This window comes from Vombatus ursinus, unplaced genomic scaffold, assembly GCF_900497805.2.
Source record: "Vombatus ursinus unplaced genomic scaffold, bare-nosed wombat genome assembly UNPS02014814.1, whole genome shotgun sequence".
NCBI classification, from domain to species: Eukaryota; Metazoa; Chordata; class Mammalia; order Diprotodontia; family Vombatidae; genus Vombatus; species Vombatus ursinus.
In genome coordinates this window covers 10,509,865-10,527,504 of record NW_020954592.1, presented here as the reverse complement: position 1 = coordinate 10,527,504, position 17,640 = coordinate 10,509,865, and the positions used below count along the sequence as shown (strand labels likewise).

The window sequence follows — 17,640 nt, the reverse complement described above, 5'->3', positions numbered from 1 at the left end:
TTTTAATTTGCATTTCTCTAATCAATAGTGATTTAGAGCATTTTTTCATATGACTATCTATAGTTTTGATTTCTTCATCACAAAACTGCCTGTTCATATCCTTTAACCACTTATCAGTTGGGGAATGACTCATATTCCTATAAACTTGACAAAATTCTCTATAAATTTGAGAAATATTACTTTTTAGCTGTTTATCTTAAAATTAATTGTTTTCAGAGTTTTGACATCTATCTAATGGAGAAGTTTGTATGACTAAAGTTCATGTCACTCAACCTCTGTCTGCCTCAGTTTCCTCAATTATAAAACAGATACAATAGTACCTATCTCCCGGGGTTGATCATATCTGTAAAGTACTTAGCACATTGTCTAGCACAGTAGGTGCTACGTAAGTGCTGCCATTCATTGTCATCATTGCACCTCTAATAATCAACAATTGTTTTTAATTTAAATGTCAAATAAGATCAGTAGTACACACTTTGTCACATTCTGTTAAACCTGAAAGATGAATTCTAGGGAGTCCCCAACATCTATTCCTTCCCACTCACACAGCCTAGTACAGGCCCTCATTACCTCTTTCTTGAACTTTTGTATTAACCTCCTAATTTGTCTCTTGGCTTCCAGGTTGTTCTTGCTCCAGTCCACCCTCCATATGGCCCATTTTAGATGTTTTGTTATTATTATACACTTCAATGCAGTTTTAAGCTACTAATATCTTTTTCCTGTATGTGTGGGAGAGCTTGGCTCCTCTATGACCTGTCACACCACCATCTTAACTGGGTATGTTATAATTGTCATACTCATTCCTTCTGGATCCTTGTTTCCTTGTTCTATATTTGGCAGAATTGGCCTTTGAGTGAAAAGCAGTCTTGTTTTAAGACCTACAAATTCTACCATGCAGCTGGACTATGAATGGTAAACGGAATTTTCATATGAAAACTCTTGAGAAAAACAAGGTTGAAAACATTGGCCTTAAAAAAACTATTAGGAAAGCTTCAGTGAGACAGATTGACCCCACATTCTAAACTTCAGCACAAGATTCCATTATGACTGTGTCTTGGAGCCGCTTGTGGTTTTAAAACAGATGTAGTTTAGAATAGTCTGCGTTGGCTGATGGATACTTTTTTGTGTCCTTGCAGATGAATTTTGTAAACTAGCATAAAATGAACAGTGCATTTGTCTAACTTAAGTGCAGTTGTACAAAGCAGACCTCTGCTGTCTTAAACTTTAGGGTCAAAGATTTAAAGGGGGAAAAAGATATTTTACCACCCTCCCTGAGGTCAGTTGAAAATAAGGAATCCAAGTAGGAAGAAAAACATAGGGAAGAATATATTCAAAAGAAACTGTGATTTCGTAGATCTGAAGGGTTTCTACAGAGGTGCAGATTGCGACCCATTCTTCCCTGCCCATTTTGTGAGACTCTTGTCCATATCCTTCCATGGTCCATCCATGTGCCAAGGCTTTGTACTCACTTTCAGTTGATTTTGTGAGGATACCAGTGGAGCACATGGATGGTACACCCAACCTTGCCCTTATCCATATGACAAATCCCTCTGCTTTTTCAATCATACCAAATGCTAATAAAATTCACAGAATCACAGAATATAAGGGCCATCAGTGGTCATTTAGTCCAACCCCTACATGAGAGGAATCCCTATAATAACATTGATCTGTGGTCATCTACCTCCAAGAAGGGGAACCCACTACCTCTCAAGACGGGCCGTTCCACTTATTTCGTCGTTGTTCAGTTGTTTCGGTCGTGTCTGACTCCTCATGACCCCGCGTGGGGTTTTCTTGGCAAAGATACCGGTTTGTCATTTGTTTGTCTAGCTCATTTTACAGATGATGAAACTGAAACAAACAGGGCTAAATGACTTACTTAGGATCACACAGTGCTAAGTGTCTGAGGATGGATTTGAACTCATTGAGTTATGTTTTCCTGACTCCGGCCCCAGTATTCCAAACCCAGTGTTCTATCCACCATTCCACTTACGGATGGTACTAATGGTAAGATGATTTTCTGACATCAAACTCATATTAGATTCTTCTTAACTATCAGCCATGCCTGCTGGAACCAAACAGAACAAAGCTAATATTTTCTCCACACAAAAGTTCATCAGATTCTTGAAGACAGCTTTCCTGTCTCTGCTCCCCACCCTCTGCCCAGGCTTCTTTCCTCCATTTCCTTCAAATGATTGTCATACGACATGGGCTCAAATATCTTTACCATCCTGCTTGACCTCCTCTGGACACTCTTCAATTTCTCAATGTTCTCTTTAAACTATAGTACCCAGAACTGAACAAAATATTCCAGATGAGCTCTAATGAAGTCAGAGTACAGTGTGATTATCACCACCCTATTCCTGGAAGCTATTTCTCTTAATGCAGGCTGAAATCACATTAAGGTTTTGTTTTTTTTTTGGCTGCCATATTACATTGCTGACTCAATGAGGCAGCTAGGTGGCACAGTGGATAGAGAGCTGGACTTGGAGTCAGGAAGGCCTGAGTTCAAATGTGGCCTTAGACACTTAGGAGCTGTGTGACCTTGGGCAGATCACTTAATCTGTTTGCCTCAATTTCCTCAACTGTAAAAAGAGATTAATAATTGCACCTACTTCCCAGAATTGTTGTGAGGATCTAATGAAATATTTGTACAGTGCTTAGCACATGAGGAGCACTATATAAATGTTAGCTATTATTATTAATGAACTTGTAGTCTACTAAAACCTCCAAATCAATTCTCAGAACAACTATTATCATACCATATCTCCTCAATCATGAACTTATATAATTGAGGGTTTTTGTACCCATTTGTACCCATCAATACCCCTATTGAATTTCATCTCATTGTATTCAATCCAGTCTCCCACGCTGTTGATTATTTTTTATATTAACTCTACCATCCACTGTGTTACCAATCCCTCCTAACTTTATGCCATCTGCAAATTTGATGAACATTTCATGCCATCTATGCCTCTATCCAAGTCATCGACAAAAATGTTAAACACAGATCCTTGGAGTATTCTCCTTGATGCAGAACCATTAACGAATACTCTTTGAGTCCAGGCTTCTGACTTCTTTGGAATGCATATGATTCTGTTGTCACCTAATCCATATCTCTCCATCTTCTCCAAAGAAGAGTAAGAGATGAAAGCTTTGTCATAACCTATGTAAACCATATTCTTACCATCTCCTTCACCTACTAGTTTAGTAATCCTTTAAAAAAAAAAGGGAGGGGGATGTTTAGTCTGCCATGACCTCTTCTTGATAAAACCGTGCTGGCTCTTTGTAATTACTGCCACTTCCCTTTCCGGATGTTTAACAAACATCTCTTCAATCATCTGTTCTAGAATTATCCCAGGAGTCCAAGATAAGCTCACTCACCTATAGTTTTATGACTATTCACTTCACATGTTTGGAAATCGAGACAATGTTTGCCCTTCTCTCATCATATGTTTCCTATAGCTTTCCACAGTCTTTCAAATATCACTGACATTGGTTCAGCGATACTTATCTGACGGTTCTTTTAAGACCCCAGGATATGATTCTTTTGGGGTAGGTGTCTTGAACCCTTCAAGGACAGCTAGGTTCATCTTACTGTCTTTTTACTTACCTTAGGTTTCAACTCCTGTTCTTTGTTTTGTCGTTTCCAGTATATAGGTCATCCTCTTTGCCCGAGAAAATAGGAGCAATAAAAGAATGAGCACCTTAGCTTTCTTTCTGTTGTCAATCATCCCACCCTAAAACAAATGTCCTATCCTTTTTCTGTTGCTCTCTTTCTCTCACTATAGCAAAAACAAAACAAAACAAAACCCCCAACCCAAAAATCCAAACCTCGCTTTTTGTTGTCCTTAGCTTTCTTCAGCAGCCTCAGCTCCTTCTGAGCTTTAGCACTCCTAGCACTGTTTTCACAGTACCATGCCATGCTTTTATCTTCATCATCTGTTACCCAGCATTGCTCCCATACTCTGTATAATTTACCATCACTAGCAATACTTTTTAATGCCTTCCTGGTAGCTTGCTTTCTGCCCTTGTGAGTCACTAGAAGTGAGAGTTTCCATTGATCTCAAAGTCTTGGGAAACTTTCTGTTACGTCTCGAATGCACGTCCTGTGAAGATTGCAGGTTTTGTTTTTGTTTTTGTTTCTTTGTTATTGTTGTTGTTCACTAAAGAGGTCACCTTTAGATACCTGCCCGCAAAACCCTAAGCAGAGAGTCACCAGCTACAGCTATTCTTCTCTTCTTTCTTTAACCATTAGTTACTAGACGGCCCCTTATATTACGGCTTTTGTGGCTCCATTGCATTATTCTTTGAAGGAGAAGAAGTTTCTTAAGTATACAGTTGCCTCTTCTTCAAAAAGAGCCTCTAGGGGGCAGCTCGGTGGTGCAGTAGATAGAGCTCTGGCCTTGGAGTCAGCAGGACCTGAGTTCAAATCCAGCCTCAGACACTTGACACTTACTAGCTGTGTGAACCTGGGCAAGTCGCTTAACCCCAATTGTCTCACAAAAAAAAAAAAAAAGAGAGAGAGAGAGAGAAAAGAGCCTCCAATTTGTGTTTAAGTTCCAGTTGTATAGTTATCCTTTTCTCTACTGTGTACCTTTCTTCTGTCCAACATCCTGACAAGCTCCAAGTCTCCTCTCCTCCGCTTCATCTCCTCCCCCATTTTTCCCATTAAAGCCTAGGTTTTGTTTCCCTTATAGACACTTAATTCTTCCTAACTCCAGTCTCCCTAAGTTAGCTATGCAATTTCTTTCTCCTTTTTATTCAACTCAGTTCCTTCTTTCTTTCTAGCTCTTTTTTTTAACCTACCCTCCTACAAAAGCCAGCAGCAGGAATCCTTTTCTCCTGTTCCTCCTTGAAGTTCCTTATTTATCATGTGTTACAACCTTCTTATACCAAACATGCATTTCTCTCTTTACCTCAGTGTGATGCTGATTTTCCCTTGTTTGGAGACCGTTGTGTTCTGTGACACAGCCATATAATAATGTTAGAATATTTGTGTTACAAAGATGGATTTTTGTTTCTAGGAGAAGTGTGAGATCACTAAATGAGGCTTGCAATGTTCTCAAGGTAATCATTGTACCCTCTTCCTCCTATTTAAGTCTGGATTCAGCTCATCTGCTTCTACTTTCTGTCTCAAACATTTATTTTTGGGGTTTTTTTTTTGTTTGTTTTTTTTGGTGAGGCAATCAGGGTTAAGTGACTTGCCCATGGTCACACAGTTAGTAAGTGTCAAGTGTTTGGTTTGAGGCCGGATTTGAATCAGGTCCTCCTGACTTCAGGGCCGGTGCTCTATTCACTGCCCACCTAGCTGCTCCCTGTCTCAAACATTTATGTACTGATGGAGATACTCTATAGCAAAGGTATGAAACATGTGCTGCACAACATTCCTAAGTGTGGCCCACCAGATTAAAATGTAATTGGGAAATGTTTAACAAACAAAATTAAATATAGTAGAACACAGGTAATATTAATATGTGGTTTTCTAAGTCAATATGTGGTCTGCAGGGATACTTATGTATATGTATAGGTTTAATGGCATCTGTTTCAAAATGAGTTTGACACCATTGCTCTCCATCCAGTTTGCACATCACCAATGTCATTGGTCCTCTTCAGAAACAGGGGACAAACAACAATCAGCTAGGCAGTGCACATTCTTCATCCACTTTTTTTTAACCTATGTGGATGGTTAGGCCAAATTCTTCTGAGTGGTTATGGATGTCTTCCAGGAGCCTTTGCAGTATTCTGGGGCTTGATGCACTCAGCATAATGTCATCTACAAACGCAAACATATGAAGTATCTCACCATACACAGGGAATCCTTCAACTTGTACTCTCCACTGAATCTCCTCAATCACAATCCCAGCACCTTTAGAGAGCACCCATCTCCTTGCTTTGTGCCTCGTTTAATGTCCGTGATCAGAGTCAATGAGCAAGGTTACTTCTGCAATATAGTTCAAGGAATCTTGAATGATTGATTGTGATGGATAGATGAGAGATACTATGTTGGAGAAGAGCCTTTAAGGTGATATTTGCTCTACTGAATAAAATGCTTTTCATATAATCAGCAAACAATAAACACAGTACACGGACTCTTGCATTCTGTACATGCTTCAGGGAAAATGTCTACTTTGGAATGTTGCTTTCAAAAGCCTGACTGTTCCCTCTGAATACTCTTATCAAGAATATACATAATGCATACGTAAAGCTGGTTTTCATAATAATTTTATGTTGATGGGAAAAGCAGGCATATAGGTCATTTGTTATTGTTTTCTTAATCACTTTTATCTGCTTATGTATACTTGATCTAATTTGGTTGCTTCTTCTTTTTCCTTTATTAAGAGCCTGAACTAGTGTAAAATAGTTCCTTTGCAAGTAAACATCAAGGCAAATATTTTTAAGCTGGTTTACCCGCTCTTTCTCTGTGCTTTATGAGCTGATATTGTTCATAATGTTTCATCTTTTCTCTCAAGAAGTTTTCACGGATGCATTTTTATTTTAAATAGGTGTAACCTTTGGCTTCCATCTCTTTCCGCTTTATCATGTAAATCAAGTGTTTCCTAACTAAACCATTTTTAGGATGTTTTTATCTCTTCTTTATGGCAGTTGATTTTCATAGGTTAATGTTCTGTGTAAAATTATTGTAATGGAGGTCAATTACCTTTCTACACTCTATTCTCTTTTGAAATATTTAAATCTGTGAGTTTATTGAGTCATGAAACCTGCCTGATGGTACATATCAAAATCCATCCATGCTTGTCCATTCCTTGTCACTCATGTTCTCCCACAGTCCACCCAGCTTGCTAGGAACCTTCTTTGGCTTCTCCCAACACTGGAAAGGGATCAGTGGAGCTCTCTGCTTATCCATTGCTTTTGCCACTTGACTAGCCCATGTTCTTCTCCTGACATACAGTTCCTAATAATATCATTTCCTCTTGCTCTTCTTTAGTGTTCCTTATTGGTTATGTGTTTTAACCTGTCCACACACACCATGGCCTCTTCATTGTCCTTTTGTATTCCCAAAGAACTTATACTTAATTTTTTAGATACAGTTATGTTTCACAACTTGCTGCCATATAGCAACACCAGTAAATGTTAGACTGGGTCTTTGCTATTACAGGATGCTTGGAGTCAGCAAAAATGCTCTGTAATTTCTCAAAAGCAATCTTCCTCATTTTTTTAATTCTGGGCCTACCTCATTGTACCATCAGTCTCAGATTTATATACTGTCAGACAAGCTCTATATGGTGACCATCCAAATGCATGTTGACATCTGAACAAAAGACATTCTTCATCTACTTTGTCTTTTCTGTTTGGATGAACAGGCCAAACTCCTTTGAGTGATTATAGATCTCTTCCAGGAGGTTCTGCAGTATTCTGGGGCTTGATTTAAGTTGCATAATACCATCCATTGAGGTTGATGGCCTTCCTACAGCTTATTCTCTTTTGAAATATTAAAATTTGTGAGTTTATTGATCCATTCACTCCTGCATGTTCTGTGTCAGTCTTACTCATTCATGTTCTCCCACTTTACCATTCATAGGGAATCCCTCCTTGACATGGATTATCTACTGAATATTTTCCATCACACTAACAAATACCCAAATGGCCAGAATATATCTTTTTCTTTTATGCCTCATCTGGTGTTTATGATTAGAAAGTCACTGAATAAGGTATTGGTTTGTTTTGTTTTTTTCTGTTGCTATATCTTCTGGGAGACATCTTGCTGTAAAAGAACTTGAAAGATGGTTATTGTTCTACCAAATCAAATTGTTTTCCATAATCCACAAATAATATATCTTATATTCTCTACAATTCTTAGCTAATTGTGAGATGGTAAAGATGGGGTCCATTGATGAATATTGCTTGTGAAAGCCTATTTGTTTCTACTAATAATCTTATCAGAGATACCCTTAATTTGCATAAAGATGACTCCTACAATGTTTTTTTAGAGATGGGAGAGCAGGCACATAGGGTAGTCATTACTGATTTCTCTATTACTTTCTTTTGGTATTAAAAAGGGTCCAACATTTTTCATGCCTTTAATATCTTCTTTTTCCTTCAAATACCCTATACTGTATGTCAGTTCCTTAGCCTCTCATAATTGTTAAATTGTCTCTAGAATGGTTCTCCTCTACCATAGTTGGTCCAATTCAGCTGCTTTCCCATCTTTGTTCTCTTTAGGGTTGTCTCTATCTCTTCTACAAGCATACCTAGGACTGTATTGCTAAGGACCGAGAATGGTGGTTCCATTGTCTTTGATGAGGAAAACAATTTGTCAAAATGACTTTTACAGATCTTTTCCATTTTTCATCAGCTTCTTGTTTTTTGGGTTTGGTTTTTTTTTTTTTGCTACTTTTATCCTGTATAGAATAAGAGTAAAATGGAAAAACTAAACAGAGAAAAGGAGCAATACGAAAAGGTGTGTGTTGTTGTTTGTCCTTTGTATGAAAGGAGAAAAGGTACTAAGAGGGAAAGAATAGGAAAAAAAAACAGTTAAAGAACAAAGGATCCCTTATTCTTGATTTTCTCTTCTGAGTTGGAGGTGAAACCTTTTGGATTCCTAAACCAGCTCTTAAGTAGAGGTTAGCACAGGCTGTCAGTTGGCTAAGATCTTACCATCCCATGTAATGAAAGGAAAACTGTGCTGCTGGCTTAGTTTCTGTTGTATGTTTCAGTACATGCTAGACAGCCAAAGTATTCTGAAGCATGGCACTTAACGTGTTTTCTCAAAGTTAATTGACTCCATTTTTTTTGTGGCTTTGATTGTCAGTTTTATCATGTTTCCAATGACTGACTGGCTTCTCTAATAGAGCAAAGTTTAGAACTGCACATCCATTTAAAATGCTTGAACACCATCAGTAATGGGTAGTTCACTACTTTGGTAGTCGGCCGTAGTCTATATTGTTGACTAGCTCTATGCTTCTTAAAATTCTTTTTCCCCCCCAAAGGTGTCTTACTTGCTGGAAGGAGGCAGCACAGCCCATGAGGATTTCTGTGGACACAGTGGTAAAATGGACCCTGGTGACCTGCAGGTACAGCAAAGGAAAAGGAATTATTGATAGTTTAATGGTGAACTATTCATTTATTAGCAGGTTTAAGTGTTGTACCCTTAATTAAAAAAAATTCTTCGTGCTGCTTAGGAAAATGTTAGATCTAAAAATCTCAACTATTATGATGTAATGTATCAACTATACCAACAAAGTTGTTTACCATATTTGTAAAGTTGATCTAGTACTGTCTCCACACAGTTTTCAGGGATTATTTTAATATTTTACTTAAATGACATGAATGTTTTGATGAATTTTTTAATGCATGAAATTTTAAAGACAAGTGTCAGAGACAATTGCCCTCCTCTCAACCACCACCCCTGCCCCCATGTCCAAAGAGAAGACATCATGGCCAAACTCTAGCATTTCTCCCAATGAGATAGTATTTATCCTGAAATCTGGACAAGAAACTGACTATGACTTTTGGCTCTATCAATAGAAGTAAAATGTACAGATCAAGGGATGTAGTATCCCAATATGCTCTATACTAGTCAATGAACTCCTGGAATATTATGTTTGATTTTGGCCACAACATTTTAATGGAGGCACATCAGAGGACGTATAAAAGAAGATGACCAGGATGGTAAAAAAAAAAAAATCATAGGACTATGGACTCTTAGATTTAGATCTGGAAGAAATCTTAGATGCCATCTAGTGCATCCCCTTCCCCTCATTTTATAATTGAAGAAGCTGAGGTCCAAACAAATTAAGTGACATACCTAAGGTTACACAGTTAGAAAGTAGAAAGACAATATTTGTATTCTGGTCTCTCCTAAATTGAAGTCCAGCATTCTTCCTACTACACTGTGGACTATGTCATATGAAGAATAGTTGAGGAGCTGAAGAGGAGAAGGGTTAGGGAGGACATGATTGTTTTCTTCAAATATTTGAAGTACTATCAGGTGAAAGACAGAAAGACTGAATTTATTTTGTCTCATCTCAGAAAGGAGAACCAGTGTTCAAGTAGAAGATGGGTGAATATCTGTCATGGATGCAGACAGAATCCTGGCATTATGGGAGAGGCTGGATTAGATAACCTTCTGAAGTCCCTTTCAGTCCAAGAGTCTATGAGTTAATGATTCTGTCACCTTATATCTCTTGATTCTTTGTGATTTTGTCAATGTTATAAATAAGAGCTGTTTATCACTAAAGAGAATGAAATGATTTAATTTTTAAAATTGGATTAAAAATCCTTTTAACTTTTTTTTTCATTGAGTGCTCAAGCACTGTTCTGGGTGTTTGGGTCATTTGGATATTGGTTCAACATTTTTTCTTCATTGTTTCCTCTGAAATTTTGTTTATAGTGGATGACTGCTGGCCGTGGGATCCTGCATGCAGAAATGCCTTGCTCTGAGGAAACTGCTCATGGTCTACAACTGTGGGTCAATTTGAGGAGTTCAGAAAAGATGGTGGAGCCTCACTATCAAGGACTGAAAAGTAAAGAAATCCCCAAACTCAGCAAGAATGGTGTGACAATATCTGTTATCTCAGGAGAAGCCCTAGGAGTTAAGGTAAAGTATGCTTTTGGAGTATGTTATAAAATTTACCCTTTCAAGGCTATATCTGTCTATACTGTTTTAATTATATGAGAGTTAGTCTAATTCAGTGGTGTCAAATTCAAAAGAAACCAATCTGTGCAGACTGCATGTTGACTTAGAAAATCACAAATTAACATTATCTATGTCATATTGTATTTTTGTTTATTTTGTTAAATATGCCTTAATTACATTTTAATTAGGTTCAGCCAGTCTTGGGATTTGGATGCCTCTGGTCTAATTCCTATCATTATATCACCTCTTAGAATTCAAGTGGCTTTACAAACCAGGGTTAATTGGAGCCCTCCAATATGCAGAATTGTTAGTGCACCAGTCTGTCTTTATGTAACAGTGAGCACAAATTCATAGCAAGGATTTAGTTTAAAAAAAAAAAGCCTTCCAGAGAATGACACAGAACCAATATAGATTTAGTTTATCTTCCTAGATTTGTGTTCTTACATGATGAAAACTAATTTTAATAATGATGACTATCAAAGAAAGATTAAATTATACTCAACTTTATAAAGAAGGAATTACTTGCTAGAAGTAAATATCTTCCCCATATTTGAGGGGAAGATTTTTCATAGAAAGAAAGCATTGATGAATCGGAAAATCCAATTAACCTGAGCAGTCTGTTGCCAAGCATTCAGATAGATGGATAGATAAACAGATAATTAGAGCATATATTAAATTCTTGAGATGTGCTAGAGCTAAGAGCTGAGGAGAAAAATAGAAGCAAGCAAGATAGTCTCTGCCCTTAAGGAGGTTACATTCTAATAAGGGAGAAAAGGAAGAGACCACCCTGGCAGATTGATGCCAGGGCTTGAGCCATGGCAAGATGAGACTGGTGCTGGGACCGTGCGAGGTTAAACCCAAGTTTTTGGTGATGTAAAAATATCCAAGAGTAGGCAATTTGGGTTAATTTGTTTTCTATAGCATTTTAAAAATATATTTTCTATAACTTTTTTTCTGATAGCATTTCTTTCAACAGTCTGCAACACGTTTTTTTTTTGTTTTGTTTTGTTTTTGTGATGAGGAGTCAGTGTGCTCAGTTTACTGCTATACTTTGAGAGACGAGAATGGGGAGAGGGAAGTGCTGATTGGTTATGAGAGCAAAGATTAAGAGTGGGGAAGATTATGGCATATAGTGGAGTAGTGAGGCACTGACCTTGTTGTACCACTCTACTGCGATAATGAGACAGTTAAGCGTATTGGCTTTGTGGAGAGCACCAGCATTTAAAGGTGTTTACCATAGAATAGAAGAGAAGAGTTAATATTTCACTGTCTCCATGGCTCATCGGTATTTAAAGTCTCTTGAAATGACAATGAACCATAGAGAGGGGTAAGGTGGTAGCCCTGAACTCACTGTCAACCAGTTCAGATCTCAGAATTACCTGGATAATAATATTTAACTGGTTGGGATGCCCTCATACCCTTATTACTTTTCCTCCACATTCCACCTGAAATATAACTTAGCCACCCTATGATCTACAAATCTTTATTGTATCAGATTACCACAAATCAAATGGTATCAAATAAGATAATATTTGTAAAATGCTTAGCATAGTGCCTTGAATATAGTAGGTGCTTAATAAGTGCTTGTTACTTTTCCCCTCCCCTTCCCACAAAACCACTGTGACCTTCTACTGTTGTCCTGGGGAACAAAAACATTCTTTAATTCAGAGAAAGATGCTGTAGAAAAATAGCTCTATCAATAGCTAGCCTACAGTACTCACACAGAACTCATGTAAGAAACCACTACTCATATGGCACCTTGACTTTTTTAGTTTGTGTCTGGAATCTATTTCTGTTGCTTTAATCCAGAACAATTGCCTCTTTCACCACATCCTCTCTGAAAAGGGAAGAGAAATCAATTTGAGACCTCCCTAGCAGAAGTACCAAGAGTACCCAACTATGATACTGCTAGGATGAAATTAGTTATTAACTAAAAGTGCCAATTCATTCCACTTTAATGAGCAAGCAGACCTAGTGATGGTGTATCTCCTTATGGCCTCCCATTTACTTTAGCTGATGTGTGTGTGTGTGTGTGTGTGTGTGTGTGCGTGTGCGCACAAGCACTAGCATGACTCACGTGCCCTATATGCATCTGGGCTTGTTCCATTTGTAATCAGAATTACAGGGGACATTTTGAAGAATTCTAAGACCAGACACAAAACAGCTGTATAGTCTTGCAAACAAAACCAAGGATTGTGGGCCAGAAATATGTTTTAATTTTGTGTAGACCACTTAGTTTCTTAAAAATGGATTTTCAGGTAGCTCAGTGGATAGAGCAATGAGCCTGGAGTCAGGAAGGCCTGAGTTAAATTCTGGCCTCAGACACAAGCTGTGTCACCCTGGGCAAGTTACTCTGTTTGCCTCACTTTCCTTAATCTGTAAAGTGGAGATAATAATAGTACCTAACATCCATAGTTGAGAGGATCAAATGATATAATAATTGTAAAATGCTTAACACAGTGCCCAGCACATAGGAGGTGCTTAATAAATGTTTATTCACTCACTGACTGACTGACTAGTCAGTCTGACTAGAGGTTTACTTAGAAAACTGAGGTTAAGTGACTTGCCCAGAGAATACAGCTAATATGTGTTGGAGGCAGGATTTGAATCCAGGTCTTCCTGGCTTCAAGGCCAGATCTCTATCTACTTTATTTATGCCATTTTGCCTCTTCTGTGCTTCCATGTGGCTATGAATTATGAAATATCTTGGTCTCAGAAGAGTCAAGTGGAAAAGTCAGGTCTTTGGAAAGTTAAGGAGTAGTTGTTATGAGTAGGTTGCAACATATTACCAATGATGACTTGAATAAGAAATGGCAAAAAAGACATCTGACTGGAAAAGAAGATGGCCTGGTAATACAATAAAAATAAAGGATAATAGAATAGAATGAGTGTTGCACTGGTATTCATGAAATACTAAAAGATTGAAAGGAAGGCTTCTAGTTGTTGGGGAGATCTTTATAAAGGATTTATGAATGACATGGATGAAAGTCACATAGAATGAGAAAACATGAATGAGTCATGATCTCTACTGGTGAAAAAAGTACCAATATTGATGAAGTTATGGATCTATGGAAGTATATGTACATTTAGATTGATTAATTATACTTAATCTAGGTGTAAAAATAAATCTGATATATCTTTGTGGCAAGTTTCTATTTCTGTGATAAAGATCTCATTTGTAAGACATAAGAAACTGAGTCAAATTAATAAGAATAAGAGCTGTTCCCAACTGATAAATATGCAAAGGGTATGAATAGGCAATTTTCAGAGGAAGAAATCAAAATTATCAATAGCCGCATAAAAATGCTCTAAATCATTAATAATTAGAGAAAGACAAATTAAAACAACTCTCAAGTCCCACCTCACCCCCAACAGATTGGCTGAAATAACAAATAAAGGAAAATGACAAATGCCGGAAGTGCTATGGGAAAACAAATATGTTGATGGAATTGTGAATTAGTGTAATCATTCTGGAAAGCAATTTTGAACTATCCTCCCAAGGCTATTAAACTCTGCATTCCTATGACCTAGTGATACTTAAATCTATATCCCAAAGAAGTCAAAGAAAGAGCAAAAGGACCCACATGTACAAAAATATTTATAGCGGCTCCTTTTGTGGTGGCAAAGAATTGGAATCTGAGGGGATGCCCTTCAATTGTAGGATGGCTGAACAAGTTATGGTACATGAATGTGATGGAGTACTGTTGTGCTATAAGAAATGAGAAAGTTTGATTGCAGAGAAACATGGGAAGACTTATATGAATTGATACAAAGTGAAATGAGTAGAACAAGGAGAACGATTTTTACAAATAACAATAAAATTTTAAGTATAATCAACTTTGAAAGACTTCACAACTCTGGTCAATACAGTGACCAACCACAATTCCAAAAGACTCATGATAAATTGTGAGAGAGAGAGATAGAGAACTGATGGGCTCAGTGCAGAGTAAAGCATATTTTCTTTTCTTTAATTCTCTTTCTTCTTTGGACATGACTAATGCAGGAATTTGTTTTGATTGACTTTGCATACTTGTCATGGGCTTTGTTTTTCTTGCCTTCTCAATGGGAGGGAGAGAATTTGGAAATGAAAATAAAATAGAATAAAAAATATTTGATGGCAGCGAGGCCTGTAATACCACTGCTACTGAAGAAATAAAGATGAGAACCCACAGAAGGTAGTAGTGGGGCATAGGGTAGGTGGCACTAGGATGTAACATATAACCAGTGAGTTACTCTGAAGAATAGCAGGAGGAAGGGATATCACCTGACAGAAAGAAAAGATGAGCCAATCCCATGGCTGGAGTAAGGGATGCCAGGTGGATAGCCAGGCAGTTACATTGGTACTCTTTTTTTTTTTCTAAAACTGTACATATAAGTCTTTATTAGTCAGAAAAAACATAGATCAGAAACAATACATGAACCTATGGTATGAGTTAGGATTTATTCTAGAGGAATAATAACAATAGCTAGTATTTATATAGCGCTTCAAAATCTGAAAAGCACCTGACAAACACCATTGATCCTCACAACAACCCTAGGAGGTAGGCACTATTATTATCCCTATTTTATCAAAGAGGAAGCTGAGGCTGAGATATGTTAAATGACTAGTTCAGGGTCACACACAGTATTTGAGGCTGTATTTGAGCCCCCGTTTTCTTGGTTTCAGTTCTAGTAATCTATTTCCTGTACCATCTAGGTGTCTTGGTTAGGTCCAGGATGTATGAATCTTTTCCATTAAAAAATTCCTGAGGATCGTCCTAGCAACTGCACGTTTCCTAGCAAGTGAGTGGGTTCATTGGTACTCCTGACTTGTTAGGAGAATATGAGAGAAGCCTCCAGTATATTGAGATGACATCATGTGGTAAATTTTGAGAAGGACATGGATGAGAGTTACATAGGATGGGAAGACATAGATAGGTTGATTGGCATCCCTGGAGGGAACTCTTGAATTGATGAACTCACATTAATTTGACAGAGTTTACCTAGGAGAAATGATTTGGTGGCTATAATTCTGAGGGCCAGAGATCTTCTCCTAAGCCTTTTTTTCAACTTTAGGTGACTGATCAAATATTTTAAAGTTAAACATTTACTGTATCCTAACCAGGGGCAGCAGGTGACTCAGTGGATAGAGCACTGGGCTGGGAACCAGGAAGACTCATCTTCCTGAATTCAAATCTAGCCTCAGATACTCACTAGCTGTGTGACCCTGAGCAAGTCATTTTACCCTGTTTGCCTCAGTTTCCTCATCTGTAAAATGAGCTGGAGAAGGAAATGGCAAACTCCTCCAGTATCTTTGCCAAGAAAACCCCAAATGGGGTCATGGACAATCAGACATGACTGAAATGTATGAACAACAGCAAAGCCAGAAAAAAGTCATGGCATCTATGAAATTCGGAGAGGTCATTCCAAGACTGTGAATAATTTGTTTATGTATCAACATACTTGTATACTTTCATGATTTTTTTCCTTCTTTCCTTCCTTCCTTTCTTTTTTTTTTTTTTTTGAGGCAGTTGGGTTTAAGTGACTTGCCCAGGGTCACATAGCTAGTAAGTGTCTAAGAACTCGTCTTCCTGACCACAGGGCTGGTGCTCTATTTACTACGCCGTTTAGCAGTCCCTTCTGTTATTTCTTTTGCAGAAGTCATAGTTGACATTGTCTCCAAATCTGCATTTATAAATGGCCCTTACATTGGAGTCTGAGGCCTACTACTGAGATCTATTCTTGTCTGTCTATTGAAACAAATCCCAGTCCTGCTTTCCGTTAATAGATGGTCTTCATGATTTATAGCAACTGAAAAATTCAATCACCTGGTGGTCAACTTTCCACTATAAAGTTTTTCAATCTGTGGTCCATAAACATTAAAATAACATATTTTATTTTTAAAATTATTTTATTTATATATTTAAATTAAATATATTTATATATTTAAAATTATAGTTTAATATAATATTATATCACATATACATTTTAATATTTTCAATATGCCTCATTTCCTTCATAAGGCTATATATTTTGTTTTATGTACTTAAAAATGTGAATCCCAGAAAGGGACTTATACTTCATGAGATTGCAAGAGGAGTCCATGACAATAGAAAGAGTAAGAATCTCTGTCCTGGTGACAAGCCCTTCTGAACTTGGTGAAGTTAGTCTGTCAGTGACATTCAAAGCTTGGAAGGACCCATCAGAGCTTGCACTTTACTAAAATAGTCTTTGGGAACCCAGGGTTACCCTGTGGCAGCAGGAAGCCCTGGAGTAGGACTTCTGTAGAGCCTCATGACCAAACAGTAGAGAGATGTGTCTTCCTCTAAAAGGCAGTCTTCATCTCCAAAGGAGTTTAGCAGAGATTCCAAATAGCAGGCTCAAATGCAAATTGCTTTACACCCTGTAAGGCCCACGTTCAGATTTGTCTCGTAAGATCATCCACTAACATGTGTAGGTTTATGAGGCCAGGTTCTCATTTTATAATCACTGAAATGGCACCTGCCTGCCATTCTTAAAGTAAATGAAGCCTTTAGAATGCCCATGAGTGCATTCTTACTAGCTTTTTCCTTGACTGTCACTGAACAAAATGACTATGCTTAAATTTTTTAATTTCTCTTGCCATCTAGGAAACTTATGGGGAAATACGTTTTGTTAAACGCATAGAATGGGATGTTAACAATATCCCTACTACCTTTAGTCTAGCAAAGGTTTATGACTCTTTTAGGGAAAATACTTTTAAAGGTTAATGAATACAATAATATAGCAATTGCAAAGGAGAGCTCCCCACCCTAAATATGAGAAATTTGAGAGATGTCATTTTCACTTGCAGGGAATTGGGGAAGGCTTCATAGATCTTGAAGGAGTTTCAACAGGAAGATAAGGGAGGGGGGAGGAGCAAAAGCATGAATAGATATGGCAGAGAGCAGGGAGAGAATAAAAGGGTAGTCTTAAAAAGGTAGTTTAGGTGTATATAGAGTACGTGAATGGGAGTAGTATGAGATAAGACTAGACAGGTAGGTTGGACCCAAATTGTAGAAGACCTGAAATGCCAAAATAAGGGG

The 17,640-nt window shown here is 37.6% G+C and overlaps 1 protein-coding gene across 4 annotated transcripts in view; it reads left to right on the top strand.

Annotated features, from left to right (window-relative positions):
* Window positions 1-17,640, top strand: part of PIR (pirin) — a 111,958-nt gene that overhangs the window by 35,069 nt on the left and 59,249 nt on the right. For all 4 annotated transcript variants that reach the window (XM_027835373.1, XM_027835372.1, XM_027835374.1 and 1 more), the window contains exons 4-5: window positions 8,949-9,032; window positions 10,352-10,558. In XM_027835373.1, the coding sequence (XP_027691174.1) occupies window positions 8,949-9,032; window positions 10,352-10,558 (291 nt within the window). The remainder of the gene's footprint in view (window positions 1-8,948; window positions 9,033-10,351; window positions 10,559-17,640) is intronic.